Source organism: Coturnix japonica, chromosome 4, assembly GCF_001577835.2.
Source record: "Coturnix japonica isolate 7356 chromosome 4, Coturnix japonica 2.1, whole genome shotgun sequence".
Lineage (NCBI taxonomy): Eukaryota > Metazoa > Chordata > Aves > Galliformes > Phasianidae > Coturnix > Coturnix japonica.
Window position 1 is genome coordinate 40,550,612 of NC_029519.1, and position 19,876 is coordinate 40,570,487.

Sequence of the window (19,876 nt, forward strand, 5' to 3'; positions counted from 1 at the left end):
TCTCTGAAGTAATTTCTCTAACATTGACTATGTAGATGAATTATTTGTTGTAGCAGAGGCTGCAATTTAAAGTTATTGGTTCCTACAACAAAAAGATCTTCTAATTATTGATGTTTTTTCATTTGCAGTTTCTCTTCCATTCAGGATGATACTGGTAAATAGGAGAATTATTGAAAGGAGGGGGAGAGGGGATGTTCTTTCACTCCTTCGGACTCAGTTTGTAATGCCAGTTTTAACACCAGTTGAAATCTACAGGTTTGGGGCTATCTGAATTCTTCACGTACATTTCTTGTCTGAAATGAGCATCAGCAAGAGCTCACTCTGGGAGGGCTGATGTCTCAGGAGTTGGACCAGTGATGATCTGACATTTATTTCCCACATGAGCCCACATGAATTCACTGAGCAGTACTTCACCTGTGTACCTTCAAGACTCATGAAGGGAAAACTACAAGACACATAGCATAGATGAGTACAGCAAAGTCTTCTCAGTAACATTTCAAGTGTTCACCACAAACTTCATGGCCTTCTTAAACATCAGAACCCAGAGAAGGTCCTTCTCTGATCAGGTTACATAATGAAATCATGGAATGATCACCTACTGGTGACGTAACCTTCACTTCTCCTTGTCATCACTACTTTTTTAAGAGGCTGTCCTGGTATAGCTTGGCTCGTTGCTCTGTAGTTTGGGGTCTGCAATTATAGGAGGTGCTTGTAAACACTGCTAACTGCTGGAACTGGATTGGGGATGTATTTTGTATTTCTGTCTCTATTTTTGTGAACACACACAGCTCTAGATGGATTTCACACTGTTTCTTGCTGGTTCTTCTCTTGTGTGATTGCAGCCCAGCTGTATAGAGCTTAAACAGTGATGAAACGGATTAGTGAAAACTGCACATAATGATCTCTGATTTCCTCTTAGGAGCTGCAGTTTCCCCCTGCCCCTCTTAATTATCCCCTGTTGTTGCTTTTGTGGCCGAAGTTCATTTTACCCAGTCTATTCTTGTTTATTCGACTTCCTTCTTCCAAGGTGGAATACTTCTTAAAGCTTTTTGTTGTGGGAGAATGCATTTAAGGATAACATTGATCTGTATAAGCAAATACTGTGAGATGAGGCCCATACGCCCCTTCCTGGCCATGCACAGGCAGAGAAAGAGAAGTGAAGGAGATTGTGGAAATCAGCATTGACTGTCAGCAAAAGCAAAAACCCTTTTGGGCTTCCATCACGTGCTTTTGTGTGCTGAAAGAAGCAGAAATTTCTGCATGACTATATGGGATGCCACCTGCTCATCTGGCGTCCCTCAAAGAGTAGTTATTAATTTTGCAGTAGAAAATTCTCTCTTACATCAGTTATCCTAAGCAGTCTGTTTTTATTTCTTAATCTGAATTTAGCCAAGTTCTCCCCTGTGATGGATAAAGGAAGGTGCAGAGCAAGCTCTTAGTCTAGCAATTGGTGTTTATTCCTTAGAAGTAAGTAGAGCAAAGATTGCAGGTGGCTTTTTGACTAATGGTAAAAAATCAGTTTTCTGTTGAAAGGGATGTAAATTGAAGTTATTTTGTGGAAAATATTGTATTTAGTTAGAACCATGAAATAGAAACTACTATTTAAAATATATGTATTGTCTGTGATAGAATAGTACATCTGTCCTAGGTCAATGACAATACAGTGATGAATTTTAAACCTCATTGTGAGCAGGAGGAGGACAGTACCCTTCAGTGCAAATCCCTTTCCTTTCAGCCTTGCCCTACATACCTACATTCATGTGCTCAGACTGAAGTGTGTAAATGTTTAATGAGTCTCTCCTGGGTCAGCTCCTGTTAATGTAAGCGTGTGCATAGCAGCCTGCAGAATTTGAATCTTGGTTTCTGGCAGAGTGCCTGTAGGTTTTAGTATACTATAAGGGGGAAAAAAGAACAAGCTGCCATTGAAAGCTGGTGAACTGACATAGCAGACGAGCTGCAGCCTATCTTGAGTGTAAAAATATGCCCGCTAAACCATATTTAGACAAGCATTTTGAGCATTCACTATTCCTTCAGTTGCAAGAGTGACTGGTTTGAATTCTTTTTTTCTCAAGTAACTGACATTTAAACTGATTTCAAATTAATATTATTTAATAAAATGAAACACTAAGGAGTTAAATGGATGAGAAGCTTGTCCTTACACCAAGTAAGGGATCCAGAGACCATGCTACAAAGGGGGTTGGAGGCTGAAAGACAGATTGCCATCTTGCTTTTTGCTGTTGTTCATGCTGGAGGAAGGGGCGGCAGCTCCTGTACAATTTTATTCCGCAGGGCTTTGTGATTCTCCTCACCCCTGGAAACTGCAGGGGACAGCTGGAGACACAGCAGGAAGCTTTCAGTTCAGTGGAGATGGGGAAATGTGCCAGGGTCTGCTTTCTCTCTTGCCTGTGGAAATTCACAAATGAGGAAGCTGCTAGGAGAAGAAAGCGTAGTCTTTGAAATAATTCAGATAAACTTTTCAGGGATTTTCAGCTTCTTACAAATACTCACAGCATAGGAAAGCTATTCCCCTTGTGGCTGCTGGATCCCTTGGTGGTGACAGTTATGAAAATGCAGATGCGTTCTCTGGAACTTGGCAGAAGACACTCACTGAATGCCTTTAACACAGGCCATCAAGCTGCCTTCATCTGTAATAAATCTTCCTTTTTTTTTTTTTTTTTTTGCCCTTGCTGATCTATAATTGAAGTAACACCTTTGAAGTACTAGCAGTGTTTTCTTAGATTCTTGACATCATTTCACCTGTCTTTTCTGCTAAATTGTAAGCCAGTAGTGGTAGAAAACATTCTAGCTCCCTTCACAAAATAGCAAGCAGAGGGAAATGCAAGTGTGTGTTTTAATCCTATTTGAAAACAAAAGTTGTGGTGTGGAAAGCCTTTGAATCCTTTGTGTGTGCTAATTGTGGGTAGAGATGTCTGAACTCCATCCAAAGACACGTAGAGGGCACTGTCATGTTTACTGAACATCTGGGAGGCACACCAGCTTTCCTGGAAGTCATCTGGTGCAGAAGCTGCTCAGAAGTGGCGCTTTGAGGTCTGTCTGAGAGCCATCACTGCTGCAGGCTAAGAGGATGAATTCCCTGCACAAGGGAGTCTGGCATGTTTGGTGTGGTTGGAAGCAATGGAAGAGAGTGGCTTTTGAGCTGGGGGGCACTCTGCTGCGTCAGGCAGGATCTAAATAACAGAGAAGTCAGTGCACAGGAGAAATAAACCATGTGCCAGCATGAGCTTTAAGCAAACAAGGCTGGATCATTTCCTCATTTTGATAATCTTTTAAAATCGAGACAGTTTTGTTCTCACTACATTTGCAGCATGAGGCTCTACTCCAGCTCGCCATTCCAGGCAGGGTTTATGTATGCTGGAAAATGCAGAAGAAGGGATGGTTTATTATTATTCCAACTCTAAACCTGTGCCAGACTGTTAATGTCTTGATGCTTATTCAAGTGTCAGGGAGGGCTGACAGATGTCAGAGTAAATGGGAGGCTGTCAATGAGGAAATGACTTACTATTCACAGGGTGATGGCTGCAGGCTGTCAGGTGGGATGGAGAGGATGGCAGCTGAAAGAAGAAAAGGGTGGAGGCAAGAGTGGGTGAGGATGGAAATGGTTCCTTGTCTGGTGAGTCAGGGAAAGCCTCCAGCAACAGCAACCCTAAATCAGTACTAAACAAAAATAAAGATCCTAATATCCAGCCTTGGAACAACGCTAGTAAAGGAGGGGCTTGGGGCTTTTAAAAACCAGGGTGTGTGGTGGTGACAAAGAATCATTTGCATCCAACAAGAGAGAGTCAGATAGCATTTGGTATTCCAACTTCTCCTGTATTCATACTCCATCTGTGTATCATCAGACAAGGTCCTGGAGGAGAGCTATTACCAACAGTTTAAAAATCTAATAATTGCCCTTAGAAAAAGTTTCTTCATCTTTAGGACAAAGCAGAGTACCAGTGAGAGGATTTATTTGTAAGATACATTGGGGGAAGTTTTATCCAAAGAAACAGGAAATCTAGTTGACGCTGGACCATTTATTCACTTGGGGTTAGTTAAATGCAAGCCATCAATAATGCAAGTGGCAGCAGTGAATCAACAGCTTAGGAGGTAACAAATCAGATCTAAGCCAGACAAAGCTGGAATTACTTTGTGTGCCTCCTGTGTTAGCATACAAGGGACATCAGGAACTTGTGATACAACCGGCATTGCGCTGTACTCTTTTTGATGGTTTCAGACTTGTAAAGCAGCCCTAACAATTTATACTCACTTGTATACTGTGAGTATACAAGTTAAGTTATACTCACTTGAAAGGATATGAAGCCATTTTCTCCTCCTATATTTTTAAATAAGCTAACTCTTCACATTTTTCATAGCAACCAGTGGCTTCTCATTGTATTAACATCAACACAGTACAGAATTTGATAGGTTTGTGCTCTGCTTTGGTCATCCTGGCAGAGCCTTTCCAAGAAGCACTGAGATCCATTACCTGGCCTCTCCTGAAGCCTGTTGTCACAAAACACATTATATAGATAGTTAATGTATATACCTAAGAAAGTCTGTAAGAAGGAATATTTTTAATTAAATCATAAAAAAGCAGATAAGACACTGATTAAATCCTCCTTTGTCATACCATAGAAGTGTATGCTTAGTTTCAATTTGGATGGCAAGGTTTAAGTGATCTGCTGGGCTTAGCGCCCCCCCCCCCACCCCGGAATGCAAAGATGTACATCGTAAATGAAACCTGAAGCAGTTTTTTGTAAACCAAAATGAGAGGTTTGGTGTCAGGTTCTGCAAATGCATTCTACTGGTGCAGATGTCTCAACAGTTTCAGCAGGAGTTCTGAGCGTGGATTTAAATGTGTGTGCTGATACTGCCAGATTAGTGCTTACTTTTGAATTTGAGATAAATGAATTCAAACTCTAAATCTTTTCATAAGTCTGCATCGAGAATATGCTGTGTATGGGATTCTGCTGAGCATTTTTAAATTGTCGAATGCATATTATGCACTGACTTCTCTGCAGTGAGTTAAATGCTACTTTTCATTTACTTTGACCTTCCTCTCATTTAAAACCACAGGTTAGTTTTGGCAAGTGTTAATAGCTATTAAATGATTGGTGATCTGTTTTTAATATGATCCTAGTTCAAGTTCAATATGAACAAACACATAGCTTAAATGAAACCTGATGTCTTCCTGCTCCATGCAGGGAAGTGCTGCAAACCACAGGGCAGAGATTGAGACATTTACACAACAGCAAGCGTTAAAATATAAAAAGAACGGACATCAACCATTTTCTCTTCCTTCTTTGATGGTTCCTTTGGAGCTGAAGCAGGCAGCCAGCAGCTGAGCTGATTGTTTCATATTGTGCACACAGTGGAAGTTAGTCCACAACAGGGAATGCGCAGAGTTAAAACATCTCAGTATTTACTACCAGCATTTCCAGGCATGGCGTTTTTTTCTGAAGTTTCATTTCCTCACATCATACGATGTCATGAAATTACTATTAGATTTTATTCATTTTTTTCCCCCTGTTCTCTATGCTGTTTGATTCTCGTGCCTTGGAGAAACACTAGATAGTTTCAGAGAATATGTTGATATGAGGCTTATCAGCTGAGCTGTCAGTCATCAGAAAAGTAACCTAAATTATCTTGAAAAAATACATTTCCATTCTATTCAAGCATTGAAATTTTGGGAGTTAGACTCTGCCTTCTAAGGCAATTGTTATCAGCACTGGTGAGTGAACCCACTTTCTGGAGTGGGTCAGGAGGCTGGTTACCATTGGCCTGTGTGGAAGTTTTTGCTTGCTTAGGGATTAGCAATGATTGTTAGATACAATAGTTTCTTCACTCCTAAAATGTCAGTTGTTTGAAGCAAAACATTTAGTTTTCACATTGTTGTCACGTTCCCTTTAAAAATACATTTTTACAGTAATAATAACAGTGGAGATAAGATGAGACTTTGGATCAGGTTTTTTAATAAGCCCATGGGCAATGAAGAGGTTGGATTTACAGTGTGACTTTGTGGTATATTTCCACAGCGTTGGAGGGGTCAGTGTTAAAGCCCAATATAAACACCAGCTTTGATACCAGCAGATCCAGCTGTGGACTCAGGTCTTTGTTGCAGGAGAACATAGAACAGCAATTGCATTTAGTGTGTATTGATCTAATTTAATTCACTCCCATTTAGGGTGGGTTTGTTTTTTTAGTTTTTGTTTGAGATTGATTTCCTTAATGCATTGCTGCTATAACCAGTACCTTGTAAAAATAGTAAGCACAAATAAGTACAGCATTAGAGCAATCCAGATTGGGCATGCCCTGTGCTTGGCATGTTGACTCGTAATTGTGTTTCTCTCACCTCCTGCAATTTGTGACCTCCTCTGAACTCTTGCCAAGTTATTCATAACCGCCTGCACTGCTGCAGGCCAGCAGACAAACTACATTAGTTGCCCAATGCTGTAGCATTTGCCAGTTTTGCAGCAGCGCTGATTCATTGGCACTGCACTGGCTCCTCACATCTCCCCTTGGGCAGCCATCTCCACTAGCAAGCCCACACTCTACCTCAGAAGAGTATTTCAGCTTAAAGTCAAAGGTTGTGTCTTAAAATATAGGAGAGGAGGGGAAGAGAAAATCAATGTGTCGTTTATGAGCAAGGCAAAAGGAGAAATGGGAAATCCTTTATCTGGGTGAAATCTAGATCTTTTTCTCAGAGATTTCTTGTACGTGTGCCAACAAGTGCTGGCTGGTGAAGAGATTGGTAAGGCAAGCAGGAATGAAGCAAGATGATTAAATAGTGTATTGCACTGGGAAACCTGTTACAGACAGGAAATGGAGCTGGGACTACTACTGGGCTCTGCTCTAGCTCAGGAGGGATAGTTAGCACCAACCCCTGACATTTGTCACACTGGGAAAAGGACAAAGCAATGTGTGTGACTGCTGGGGCCTCTGACTTGACCTTGTGTCATATGCAGAAATTATTCTCCAGTGTCATTTTGTTGTATCACATGGTGACGCTGACAAGAGGGTCAGGATGGGTGTTGGTGCAAATCCTGAAGTTCAGGATGTGCACGTCATTTTTTGAATGCTCTGGGGAGCCGCAAACATATCTGCCAAGCCCCAGTCTCAGAAGGGGATTGGTACAGGGGTCCCTTTACTATCAGTTAGCTTACCACCTCAATTATTTTAAAAACTGACATTCAAAGTATTTCCTTCTAGAAAAATGAGTTTATCAGAAGTGTGACTCTATTTGCTACATCTACTTGTACATAGCTTCATATGTAAATGGTCCAGCTTATGCTACCCGCCTGGAAGATGCTGGGCAAGCCCAGTCCTCTCAGGCCGTTGGGACAGCGCGAGAAACAGTTCAGCTTCCAGCGCAGCAGCCAAGGCGCTGCAGCATCCCTCACCCTCCCCTCGCTCCCCCGTATCCCTCCCTCCGCACCGCCGGGCTGCGCTCCGCCCTCAGGCGTCGGGGCGAGGTCTGCACCGCTCCGCCTCCGCTGCTCCGCCTCCAGCCGGCCCCGCTGCCGCTGGAGCGTGGTGTCTGCTCGAGAGAGAAGCGCAGCGGTGCCGGAGCGCCGGCGGACGCCTGCGGGTAGGTCTGGAGCTCTGTGTATGTATGTGTCGTTGTGGTGCGGGTGGGACGCGGTGCTGCGGTAGGTGGGGGCTGGAGGCGAGACCCGGCTCTTTGTGATAACAAGTAGAAAGTGTTGGCGGATCAGGTGCTGGTTGACCAGGGGTTGGTGTATCGGGAGCTGGAGTCCCATCAGAAAGGAATGAGTGCTGAAAACCTGGAAGTTTCCTTTTGTACGCTCGTTTAACTTGTGGTGAAGGCTGGAAGGAGTTGTGCATGGATTACGTTGTTAATTGATGCTATGAGTGTCATCTTAGGATTTTAGGGCTGACAGTATCAAGCAGGTGGATTCTTCACTGTGTTTTACTACCTGGGCTCTTCAGTTTTGATGTTCCCTTTGGAAAAATTGCTACCAAGCTTCATGCTTAAAACTTAGTAGAACTGGTGCCCTCTGATCAGCTGTGAAAGAGTTCTGTAGCATTTGGGGCTGAAGATGCTGTCTCTGCTGATGGTGGGGATGCTTTGTGGCTCTCAGCTTTCCTGAGCACCAGGCACTAGGTGTCGCAGAGAGGAGAGGCATAAGAAGCACCACACGGTTCATGCTGCAGAGCTTTTCTTTCTGAATTGGAGGGCTTTAAATTTTTATCTTTCTTTAGGGTAGTAGAGTCATTACGGTTGAAAAGGGTCTTAGTAAGATAATTTAGTCCAGCCGTCGAACCATCATGAGTTTGCAGTCAGTTTGTGCTGTAGTGCTGGAGCAGTGTTTGTTTGAGCTGTTCTGATTTTAACAGTCATCACGGGTAGAAAATGTGGTGGGAGTTCTGTGTGATAACTTAGAAACAGATGAGTTTGTGGTAGCACAGTCTTGGCGTGGGCGTGTTCTTCTCACTGCATCCCTGTTCATTCTGTAGAGCTCCCATCATTTGTTGTGATCCTTCTCACCCATTTGGAGAGATTAGTGTCAGAGCTTCAGCTCTGAGCTGTCAGAGAAGATTTAGTTTAAAATACAGTCTTGACAAGGCAGCCATTGGCTTCTGGAGGTAAAGATGATCTAAACTGTTTATTTATTTGTATCTTCATGCAGTGTTACTAAATGAAAAACTAACTCTGTCTAACTCAACATATTTCTATTTTCTTCACTCTACTGTTTTTTGCTGTTCATTTGGACGGTACAGCAAAAATGTTCTCTGCTGGAATGGAGCAGATGTGTTTATATGACAGAGGCAGAAACTTCCTCCTGCTGCTACTGTAGAATCCTTTCCAAAACGTTGGTGGGTATGCAGGTGTACTCTGCATGCACTGGCATGTGTTTTTGCTTGGTGTGGTTTTGTGGGACTGAGCCACATCACCTAAAATCACTTGGCTACAAAATAAGCTTTGCTAACAGAAGTTCCAGAGTGCATTTTGCAGCTGCAGCAGAGAAAAACTATGGCTTATTGGGTATGGTGGCGATGGATTGAGGGTTGGACTAAATGATCTTGGAGGTCTTTTCTAACCTTAATGATTCTGTACATCTCTGAATTAGGAAATATTTCTTCTCCAAAAGAGTGGTGAAGTATTGGCACAGGCTGCCCAGGGAAGCCATAGAGCCACCATCCCTAGAGGTGTTCAAGAGCCTTGGAGATGTGGCACTGAGGGACATGCCATGGCTAGTGGGCATGGTGGGGACTGGATGATCTGAGAGGTCTTTTCCACTCTTAACGATTCTGTGATTTACAACCAGGAGGCTAAGGCTACCTCCAGCCAAAAGCTAATGTTAATGTCTCCTCTATTATAGCTGCTTTGAGAAAAAGCATTAAAGAATCCAAATCCCTACTTTGTGAAACATGTGTGGGTTGTGCTTAATGTGCTGACAGGATCATGAAAACAACAGAGCTCAGTTTTCCTAGGTGGCCCTAAAATAGCAGAACATGACTCAGATCCACGTGCTCAAAATACTTTGGTTTTGATTCATTGAAACGCATTTTCTCTCCAGAGTAAAATGTTCCCTATGTCACCTGCCCCTCCCATGGGCCCAGGTGTACTGCTTACACCTTGTCACATTTGACAAAAGGGCCAGAAATACCAGGTCACACACCAATGAAGAGAGGAGCTTGGGACGCTGTGAGTTGTTGGCATTCAGTGCATCGAAGCATTGAGATTCATAACCAATAAGACAGAGGATAAATATGCTTGAGTCAGGTTTGGGAATGGGATATTTTTGGAGATAATTGCTCTCACTAGGTACCAGGCCAGGTACTTTCTGCTTGGAAGCAGCAAGCTGACCTGACGGCACCTGCCTGCCCATCAGGGCTGTGAGTTGATCCTCCCTTACACATTCTTCAGAGATTGGAAAGCTCTTAACCTGTGTTTATGAGCATCCTTTCACAACACAAGCTGGTGTGTGTTTGCTAAATGCCGTATCTATTGTGTGTTGACCTGAAAGGTAAAAACCTTTCAAAAGCAAGGTAACAGCGGGTTGGTTGCGGAGCCCAAGGGTCCTCCTCCTACTGAGACCCATCTCTGCTCTAAAAATCTCTGATTGATATCCAGCTAAGATACTGGGGTATCAGGCAAGTACCACTGACTTGATGAAGAACTGTTTTTGCTCTTAACTGTCAGAGTAAGACCATCCCTTTTTATCTTAAGTCTACACTTTGTTTGCTTGTTTGTCTTTGTAACCTGCAGAAACTATGCACATTGCTTCAACCAACAATAGGTCTTTAACTGCCAGTAAAAATTCTGCATCATTCATGGAAACATCAGCTGTCACTCAATTCAAAACCGGAGATTACTTGAATCTCTTGCCTCAAACCAGCATCTAAATGGGAAAGTGATATTTGATGATGAGGTTTTAGTTAGAACCAGTTAAATAAATTTAAATACATACTGTTATTTAGCATGATTAGAACTTGCAAATTACAGCCTGGCTGTCTGTTGTAATTATGAAAGGGGATGGTATTCTCTTCTTAAGCATGCTGTAGGTTTTGCCATAAGACCAAGCATGAATGTCTGCAAACAGCTTTTGAATTCAAAATATGTTGTGGTGATGGATTGGACTTGATGATCTTAGTGGTCTTTTCAAACCTTAATGATTCCATGATTCTGTGATGTTTTGGTGAGGTTGAGGAAGGAATCATGTCAAGAGAGCTTCATGCTCATGGATAGGACTGTGCTCATGGTATTGATGTGGTGTGATGCACCTTCTGTGCCCTTTTGAAAAAAGATCTTGGAACTTAATGAAAGGAGGTAACCCCACACTAATCCCTCTTTGTACTGTCAAGGAGAGGAATGTGGTAATGAGAAACCAAGGGACTCTACTAAAGCCACGTGAGGGGTTTTTAGCAGAGTCAGAAGGAGATCCAGGCTCTCAGCTGCTAGGTCTGAGCACTGGAATGATGTTTTTTGTGGTTGGCTGTGGACGTGTATGTAAACAGTTAAAAAGCTCGCTACCATTGTGAGCTGGTTCAGATCCACTTTCTGCCACTGATCCTTTCAGATTAAAGTCTGTTTTTTTGGCCTTGGTCATATGAGGTGGGTGATGCTTGTGGAGGCTCATGTGCTCATCACATCAAATGGATCATATCTCTCAATGCTAGCAAAGGCTGTTGGGAAAGCCACTCCCAACTCCATCAACAACACCAATTTTCTGTTTCTTCACTTACATGAAGAACAGTGCAGAGGCTGAGTTGGAAGCTTGTGGGAGGCACAAAGCGTGGTATGGAAATGATGGAGAGTCGGAGCTCTGATTCACTGGTGGGGATGGCATAGCACGGATGGCATCAGCTCCCAGCTGGCCACCCCACCCCACTCTCCGTTCCTTGACAGCTGAGCCACTGTGAATCACCTGCTGAATCACTGTTTTCAACGTGATGTTTTGAAGAAAATCATCGCTGCTGTTGGTTCGCCTTAAAACTCCTGACTGCAAGCTGCACGAGTTCATCAGCTGATGGGGAGCCGCTCAGCTGGTGGATAGCTGCTCCAACCCATAGAGCCGTAGGGTGCTGGCGGAGGGAGCCCAACGGAGCTGTTGTGCTGCTGCCTGCTTGCAGAGGTGGGGTTCATGGGTGTGCTTTTTCTCCTTGGTGCTTAGATTTTTACAGCTGTAATTTTCAGTAGCCCAAATAGAACATATAGCAATACTTCTACTTCTCTGGGCAAAATTAATGCACATCTGAAAACCTCACTCAGCTTCAGCAAGTAAAAGGAAGCAGAAGGCTTTAGTTTTCTTTGCATTAAGTATGCTTGTGCTCTTATTTCAAAGCTCTGAGTTTTGCCGTCAGCATTTCCAGCTGATTTCTTAATGCTCTCTGTTGGACAGCCAATAAACTGTCTATTTTGCTTGATATGTGACTGAATTAAATGTAACTCTTAGGACTGAGGCATACCCAGCTTGCGCATTGGTTTGGTTTTAAAGAAAGTGCTTGGAGCAAAGTCCATTAATGATTTTTTCTAAAGGAAATAAATCTTAGGACATTAAAAAAAAGCCAGCATTGGTTGTCTACTGAAACTTCTTTGCTTTCAGTTCAGCTGTCTGCTCATAAATTTGGGTAGGAAGGAGTAGCTTCGTGTGTTGTCTGCTGCTAAAGATGGGTGGTATTTCACGGCATGCTTTGGCCGGTCTGATGCCTTTGTGCGTGCTTTTCCATTTAATTCATTCTGAATCACTTGAGCTTTACAGGAATCACCATGGAGTGTGCAGTGGACTGAACTTTTGTAGACTCTTTAGAGGCTTGTGACATATAATTCCTGCTGTGTGGATCCATCTTGCTGCTGATAACAGAGACTTGTGTGGCTCGTGTTTTAAACCTCTACTTTGATACAGGAAAAATAGCAGAATGTGGGGTTGTCGAAGAGATTTACAGATTGAAACAAACTTATCAATGGCAGAATCAATTTTGTCTTGAAGAAAAATGTTCAAGGGGCTCATATTGCTTTTTCTGCCCTTCGAAAGCAGAGCACTGGTAAAAGATGGAAGAGGGACTGGTCCTTGAGGTATGGACCTTCAGCATGTCAGCATCAGGAAGAGCTTTTTTATTATCTCCCATTTTATATCCTTGCAGACTGAGAAATTCAAAGAACGCTTAATGCTTCTAGAATATTGGAACTTCAGTTTCGAGTGACTCAGGCTCTGCCTAATTACTGTGCCAAAGTTCTCATACATGAGCTATCAGTCAGCAGCAATGCATCTGACCTTCCCACATATCAGCTGGCTCTATTTTTAAAAAGAATGAATAAAGCATTCCTTTCCGCATTCAGGAGGAAAATGCCTTTTATTGCAATCCACTTCCTGGTCTGTTTTGTTTTTTATACTTAATGACGTTTTCATTTGCAGCCTATTGTTGGCTCGGCAGCTATTTTGAGAGCTTCACAAAATTGTTCACCCTCTGCGGTTTTGGTGTAGACAAAGAAGGGGCTCAAAGCTCAGTCTGGTTTCTTGTGCCATCCTCTCTGCCTCTTACAGGATATAGCTAATTAGAAGTGTTTCTGCAATATTCCTTGGGAGAACAACAATGAAGGAGCTGTAAGTTGAAGTTAGAACTGTACAACAAACCAAAGATATGTTGGGGAAGAGTTGCAGGAAACAAAGTTTGAGCAAGAACAGTTCCATGGTGGTTTCTGTGAGTAAGGTGTGTGAAATGCTGATGGAGGAGTTTTCAGAGTTCTTATCTTTGTAACTGTCTGAGCTGTAGGATTTCACTTCACCTTTCAGATCCTTTGTAAACAGAGCAAACACACCCAGGATCTATGGAATGCGAAGGGTGGCCTCTGTGTGTGGTATGTTTTGTTCTGGGGAGCCCAGAATCAGTGTATAAAAAGCAGCACAATTTTCACCAACTCTTTAGAAATACTTATGTATGAATGTTGCTGCTGAACTCCTAAACCATACTTCATTCCTATACCTTGCACCAAGGCTTATTCCTTCTTGCTCGTGCTTTCCCATCTTAGTGCAGGATGTTAAGATTCATCATCCTTTGCTTTGCTGTAGCCCAAGTTTATAACGGTCTCCTTTAATAACAGGCAGGGGAGTATAATCCTTCTGTATGTGTGGTTTGGGGTTTCTGACACGTATGGCAGAGCAGCGCTGTGGGGATGTGATTGCACGTTTGAGGTTAGCGCTGTATGTATAAGGAGGTGTGCTTCAGTCACATAACAAATGCTGTTTGAAGTCAGTGTGATCTTGGACCTTAACTTCCAGGATCTCACATTCTCTGTAATGATACCAACTGCGGAAACAAAAGTTTTATTTCTCTTTCCACAATGCATGGTTACTGTCACAGGAGAGTATTGCTTGTAGAGCCAGGAAATTATTCCACTGCTCTTTCCTTCAAATCAGATCAAGTTGGAATTGAATAATAACTTTAAAAAGTAACACTTGTTTCCTTTTTAAAAACAGAGGTGAAAAATAAGTGTTTTGCATGTTAGAAATAGCCAAATGCTATCTCTAATATGAAGTTCCCATTTTAACTCTCAGGATGTTTTTCACTCAAATCATTTTTTCTTTCTGATTGTCTAATTGCTGCTTGTCAGATAGTGTATTGTTGTGGTTCACCAAACTTTTCAGGTCCTAAGATATATGTGCTCTATACACCAGGACTTTGTGGACCAGATTCAGTTATTTCAGTTCCACTCAAACTACTCTGAAGGCAGAGTTGGTGCTATGGATTTAACTCCTGAGCTCCTTAGAACTGAGCGCACTGCTTTGTATCTTCACCTCCCTATGAGAGGCAGCAAAAGGGTCCAGGTACTTGAGGAACCCTGCTGGCCAACCACATGTGTTGTATGAATCATCCCATTGGCTGTGCTATATTTATCTCTGTCACGCTTTGATATCATCCTTTTTCATTACATAGAGAACATGTCCTGGCTCTTGTTCACTTACAAGTGAAATGCTCAGAGTCCAAACCTGGGGCATACAGAACATCTTTTCCATCGTACAGCCTGACATCTCACAGAGACAGAACTGAGCCATCTCCATCAAGCAGCTTTCAGAAATAGACAGCAAGCAAGTAAGACTACGTGCCTTGCAGAGCCATCTTTTTGGAATGTTATTTTAGTGTTATGAATCAGGATATCTATAAATGACGTAAGGATATTGTTCTTTTCTCTGGATTCAGACAGTATGAAACTTACTGTGCCTCAAATGCAGTTTTGTCTGGAAAAAAGATCTGTGTAGTTCTGGGAGTAATTGTTGTACTAAGAGTTAGAGGGCTGCAAGCTTCAAAAAGATTTCATCCCTTCCAGAATTAGTTCTTAGAACTAGGCACTGCCTGCTGATTTCATGCAGAAAACCTGGTGTTTTAATGAGGAGTGATATATACTGTGCATGTGGGCAAAAAGTTAGAGAAGACCTTTCTGTGATTCTCACTTGTTTGGGTTTTTGCCATGGTGGAAATTAGTGATATGGTAGAAGTGGGGGCCTTTCCCCAAATGCTTTATCAGCACAACCTTTGATGAAGTCAGGTAATACCTAACTATATGCTGGCCGGTGATCATTATATAAAATTATAAAACCATAGAATCATTTGAGTTGGAAGGGACCCTTAAAAGCCACCTAGTCCAATTCCCCTGCAATGAACAGGGACACCTATGGCTACATCAGGTGCTCAGAGCCCATCCAACCTGACCTTTTGTGTCTCTAGGGATGGGGCTTTGACCATCTCTCTGGGCAGCCTGTTTCAGTGTCTTGTACTGTAAAACATTTCTTCCTTATATCCAATCTGAATCTCCCCTCTTTAAATTAGAAACCATTTCCCCTTGTCTTATCACGACAGATGCTGCTGAAGTGTTCCTTTCCTGGTCAGTCTTGCACCTTGCTCTCTTACACTGTAGAGTGTGTATTTCCTTTATATTTTGTTCATATGATTTACTTCTCCCCAGTTCATCAGGCTGGCAGGAACTGAATTCCCCAGCTGAACAGCTGCACACAGTGACTAATGTGACTTTTCAGACACACTCTCCAATTCTGATGCAAATCTCTGTTGGCATCTTGCGAAGGGGATTAGCACGGGTCATGCAGGGCAGGAGCTCTGCTGCCATCCCTCTCTCTGTCCTTGCAGCGGAGTTTGGCTTTCCCTTACTGTTTACTCACTGAATCCCTTGGTCTTGTGCTGCTCTGAATGCCTCAGTTGTGCAACCACGCTGCCAGCAGCAGGGAAGCTTTGGCTCTCAGGTCCCCAGGAATCCAGCTAATAACTTAATAGCTTCTCGTCCCTACCCAGCTCTCTCTGCAAAGTGCTTTGTTATGAGCTGGGAGCACACAGATGGCAGAGCGCTGCTTATCTCCAGGCTGTCACATTGGGGTTATTCTCAGAACTGGGTGCCTTTACAGAGTCAGGTTTGCTGAGGTCTGCAGCTTTAGAGAACCTTTTCCACAAATAGGATTTGGTACAATGCAGAGAAAAGCAACAGCATCTGCACTCACAATGGTGGCTCGGGGGCACTACAGCTTCTTTCAGATGCTCTCTGTAGGAGTTATCTCTACTGCTGTGTGGAATTGACCCAGAATGTGATACTGTTTCTTGTTTTTATGTTGAGTTTTTTGTAACTGTTTTTTTTTTAGTATGGTCCCATCTTTTGAGTGTAGAACACCACCACACCTTCTGCTAATGCTCTCTTCTGCATTTGTGTCTCTCTAGGAAAGGATGCCACAGACACCTCCCTTTGCAGCAATGTTTGACAGCAGTGGCTACAACAGGAATCTGTATCAGTCAAAAGAGGATGGCTGTGGAGGACTCTACTACCACGATAACAACCTCTTGTCAGGGTCTCTGGAAGCTCTGATCCAGCACTTAGTGCCCAGTGTAGATTATTATCCTGATGTAAGTATGAGATGTTGCACTGGCACCACATTGTTCAGAATCAACAGAAACTGGACATGAGAAGAGAACAACTGTCACTTGAGAGTTTTTATCCTGTCCAGATTCATGTGTGCCTTGAGGTTTTTTAGTATCTCTTTTAGAACAGAAGAATGGTACCAAAAGGTCTTGGGGGCAGGATGGCTAAGGGGTGAACTATGTCACTTTTTGTTGACAGTCTCTGGCTGAAGACATAACTCTTCTTGACTTCATAGATGAATTTCCATTTCCAAGACAGGACCCTTACAGCTCCAAGATAGAAGTGTCCTTAAGCTCTTGGTTATCTATTAATGTTTAGTGTAAAATTTAGAAACAAAGCTACTTATGTACTGATTAGTCAAACATTATATATTTCAAGCTCAGAGAACTGAAACATTTTAGATTTTATGGTGGGTGTCATAAATACTAAACTACCAGCATGGGAGTGGATTGAATAATTCAAATATGCATCTCACAGTGAGTTCAAGTAGTTATATATGGAAAGCCAAGGCAAAATAAGGAACCTTTTCTTCTAGTCCCAGAACAAGTTATTATTTGTTCTGTAAAATCAAACTTTGTGCAAAGACTGATTGTTTTATCTGGAGAAACATGGGAACAAACAATATCTGTGTTGATAGTCAATGTAGATTGGACTTGCTGTGTGAATTGTATTCTCTTGTTGGGCTAGAAATTGTTATGCCATAGGGCACTGGCTCTTGCAGAGGTGTACAGCAGAGCAAAGGAAATGAGCTGAGATTCTGGGTGTTTTCAAGTACTAGGCTTGTAAGAACACTGTGTACAAAAGCAGAGCTAAACCAGCCCGGTCCTGTCTTGTTTTGGTTTAGTCTTGCCTAATTTGGCTCAAGCATGACGGTATAGCGCTGAGTCTGGAGCAATGACAAGTGTTCAATTAAGTGATTATTGCTGTAGTAATAACACTTGGTACAGCCAAATGCAGTTTTGTTCTACAGATATTAAAATGATTTGTCAGGAGCAGATTTAGAGAAAATATAAAATGATGGTGTTTTACCCTTGATCTGTCTTTCTCTTGTTTGCAGAGGACGTACATCTTCACCTTCCTTCTCAGTTCACGCTTGTTCATGCATCCCCATGAGCTTATGGCCAAAGTTTGCCATCTGTGCATTGAACAACAGAGATTAAGTGAGCCTGGCCAGGACAAGGTAATAATCACTCACTCTGAGAATCTGTCCTTTAGTCACTAACATCTGTGGGAAATCTCCACACTGCTCAGACCATCGTGCGTATTGCTGCTGCTGCACTTTTCATTTTACCAGTACGAGGGACAGAAATAAAAGTGATGGCTATTAATGGCACACTTTGCAATGTTTGCTTTTGTTTCAGTGTTCCAGCAGTATTAATGTGTAGTGTCAAAATGTTGGAAAGACATAACAACGAATTAAGCACATGAATGGGAGTTTCACTGACGTGTGCATTCTTGTTTCAGTCTTTGTGGAGTGGCTTAGCTTGCTGGCCACTCGCATGGGAATGCATTTTTTTTCCTGTGCATTCGTATAATATATAGTGAAAAGGAGACAGAATATGGATGTTGTCATAGAGCCTCTTTGCCAGTAGAAAACAACACAAATTGAGATACTTGAATCCTTGTCCCAGTTTTTGCCCGTGATGTACTGTACGTACATACATAAGTGGTAATTGATGCTTATCACTTTGATAGTTGATAGCCATAAATTATGGAACCACTAATGTACATCTTGCTCTGTGACATTCTAATAATGAAGGGAAACATGTGGATATAGCTATTCTAAGCTTTTCCAGTTACCTGGGACCTAATTTCCAGCCCATTTAAGCCAATGAGAGTTTTTTCATTGGCCTTAATGGGTATTGACTCTGGGCTGTAATCCAATAAAGATTTAAGTTGAGCTTAAAAAATTAACTGACCTTCATACCCTTGCATTCTGTTGTATTCCCCAGAAAGGAATTCTATTTCTTTTGGATTAGCTGTGTCCTGTATTGCCTTTCCTCATAATGCTTCTCCGTTGTATTTTCAATTAGAACCGAATACGAAAAATTGCTCCTAAAATCCTGCAGCTCTTGACAGAATGGACAGAGACATTTCCTTATGATTTTCGAGATGAAAGAATGATGAGAAACTTAAAGGAGTTAGCACAAAGGGTAACCAGTGGTGATGAGGTAAGTTGCTTGTGAACACAGTTATTGGATAGAATGCTCTGATATTGCACATTTCTTATTGTTAATAACATGGTATGGCTCTGGGAGATTAAGGTAACTTGTTACAGTGGTTCTTGAAGGCAGAAAGTGTTTTCCCATACCTACTTTAAGAAGGAATGCTATAGCAAAAGCAGATCCCCTTCAAAGCAGAGTTCTCCCCATCCCTAAAACCATGAAACAATCACAATGTGTGCAGACAAGCACAACTTTGTGGAGGTTTATATTTTTCATTTTTAATTATTTTGCTTGGAAGAAACCAGATAAAGTATTGGGAAGTTTGCACCTTGTGAAATCCCTACCTGTGTGGTGTGAATAACATTTGCTGGAATCAGGCCTCTGATCTTTATGTCAGTGGAATAGTTATTGCAGGCTTGGGAAGAAGTTTTGAGAGAAAAACTGGATCAAGAAGAATCATCTTGTGTTTAAAGGACTGGATCTGGATTCAGTCTGTTGTATTCCTTCCTCTGAAAGCAGAGCATGAGAAAATCGGTTCATCTTTTTCTAAGTGCAGGTTCTCAGGCCAAAGTAAATTTTCGTGGAGGTCTTATGAAATACTCTGCTGCTTAATTGATACTTGTCTTTTAAGTACTGAAATAAACTCAACCAAAATTCAAGGCTTATTTTCACTTAGTGGAAAGGCAGTTAACAAGGCTTTGATAAGCATCTCATGTGTAGCTGGCACAACATCAAGATTGCAAAAGACACTGGAGTGGCATTTGGAAGAGCTATAAACACAAAGAGCAATTGCTAAATGGCATCATGTTTCTAGTCTTCCTCAGCTTAATATTACATACATAAGCTGTTTAATAATGATATGGACAAGGCAGCAACAGCCTGTTAACAAGCTTCAGTAGGTAAGCTCTACTGGGAGGAGTTGTGAGTGCTGCCAAAGCCTGAAAAGACCTTAAGAGGCTATAAATAAGGGTGGAAAAGAACAAATGGAAAATTATTTGGAAGCTGTGTTGTGAAAGAGAGGAGGAACAAAAGAAGAGAGGTAAAGGGACTGAGATGCAGTATGGAGTATAAATGAAAAAGAGCAAACACAAGTTTAGAGTTACTACAAGATATCTCTAAAGGGGACTTTGGATTGTGGACAGGATAGGTTTGCTTTTGCAAAAGCTGGATGAGGTACTAGAAAATGATCTGTGGGCAGCAGTCTTACTCTGACAGGGAGCTACAGATTTTCCCTAACTTCCATGTGCTGCACGTCCATGTGACTTCAAGTGTTCCCTTAGAACAATAAAGGGAAAGCAAGTGCTGCAGTAAATTGACCTGCATTATT

The 19,876-nt window shown here is 42.1% G+C and overlaps 1 protein-coding gene across 5 annotated transcripts in view; it reads left to right on the forward strand.

Moving 5' to 3' along the window:
* The window catches only part of RASGEF1B (RasGEF domain family member 1B), an 84,199-nt gene that overhangs the window by 53,196 nt on the left and 11,127 nt on the right, over positions 1-19,876 (forward strand). The window contains exons 1-5 of one of the 5 annotated variants that reach the window (XM_015861796.2): positions 7,528-7,588; positions 11,375-11,600; positions 16,186-16,368; positions 17,442-17,564; positions 18,418-18,555. In XM_015861796.2, the coding sequence (XP_015717282.1) occupies positions 16,192-16,368; positions 17,442-17,564; positions 18,418-18,555 (438 nt within the window). In that variant the 5' untranslated portion in view covers positions 7,528-7,588; positions 11,375-11,600; positions 16,186-16,191. Of the gene's footprint in view, positions 1-7,460; positions 7,589-11,374; positions 11,601-12,954; positions 13,071-14,438; positions 14,557-16,185; positions 16,369-17,441; positions 17,565-18,417; positions 18,556-19,876 lie in introns of those variants that run through there. The other 4 variants (XM_015861794.2, XM_015861797.2, XM_015861799.2 and 1 more) reach the window with 4 other exon arrangements.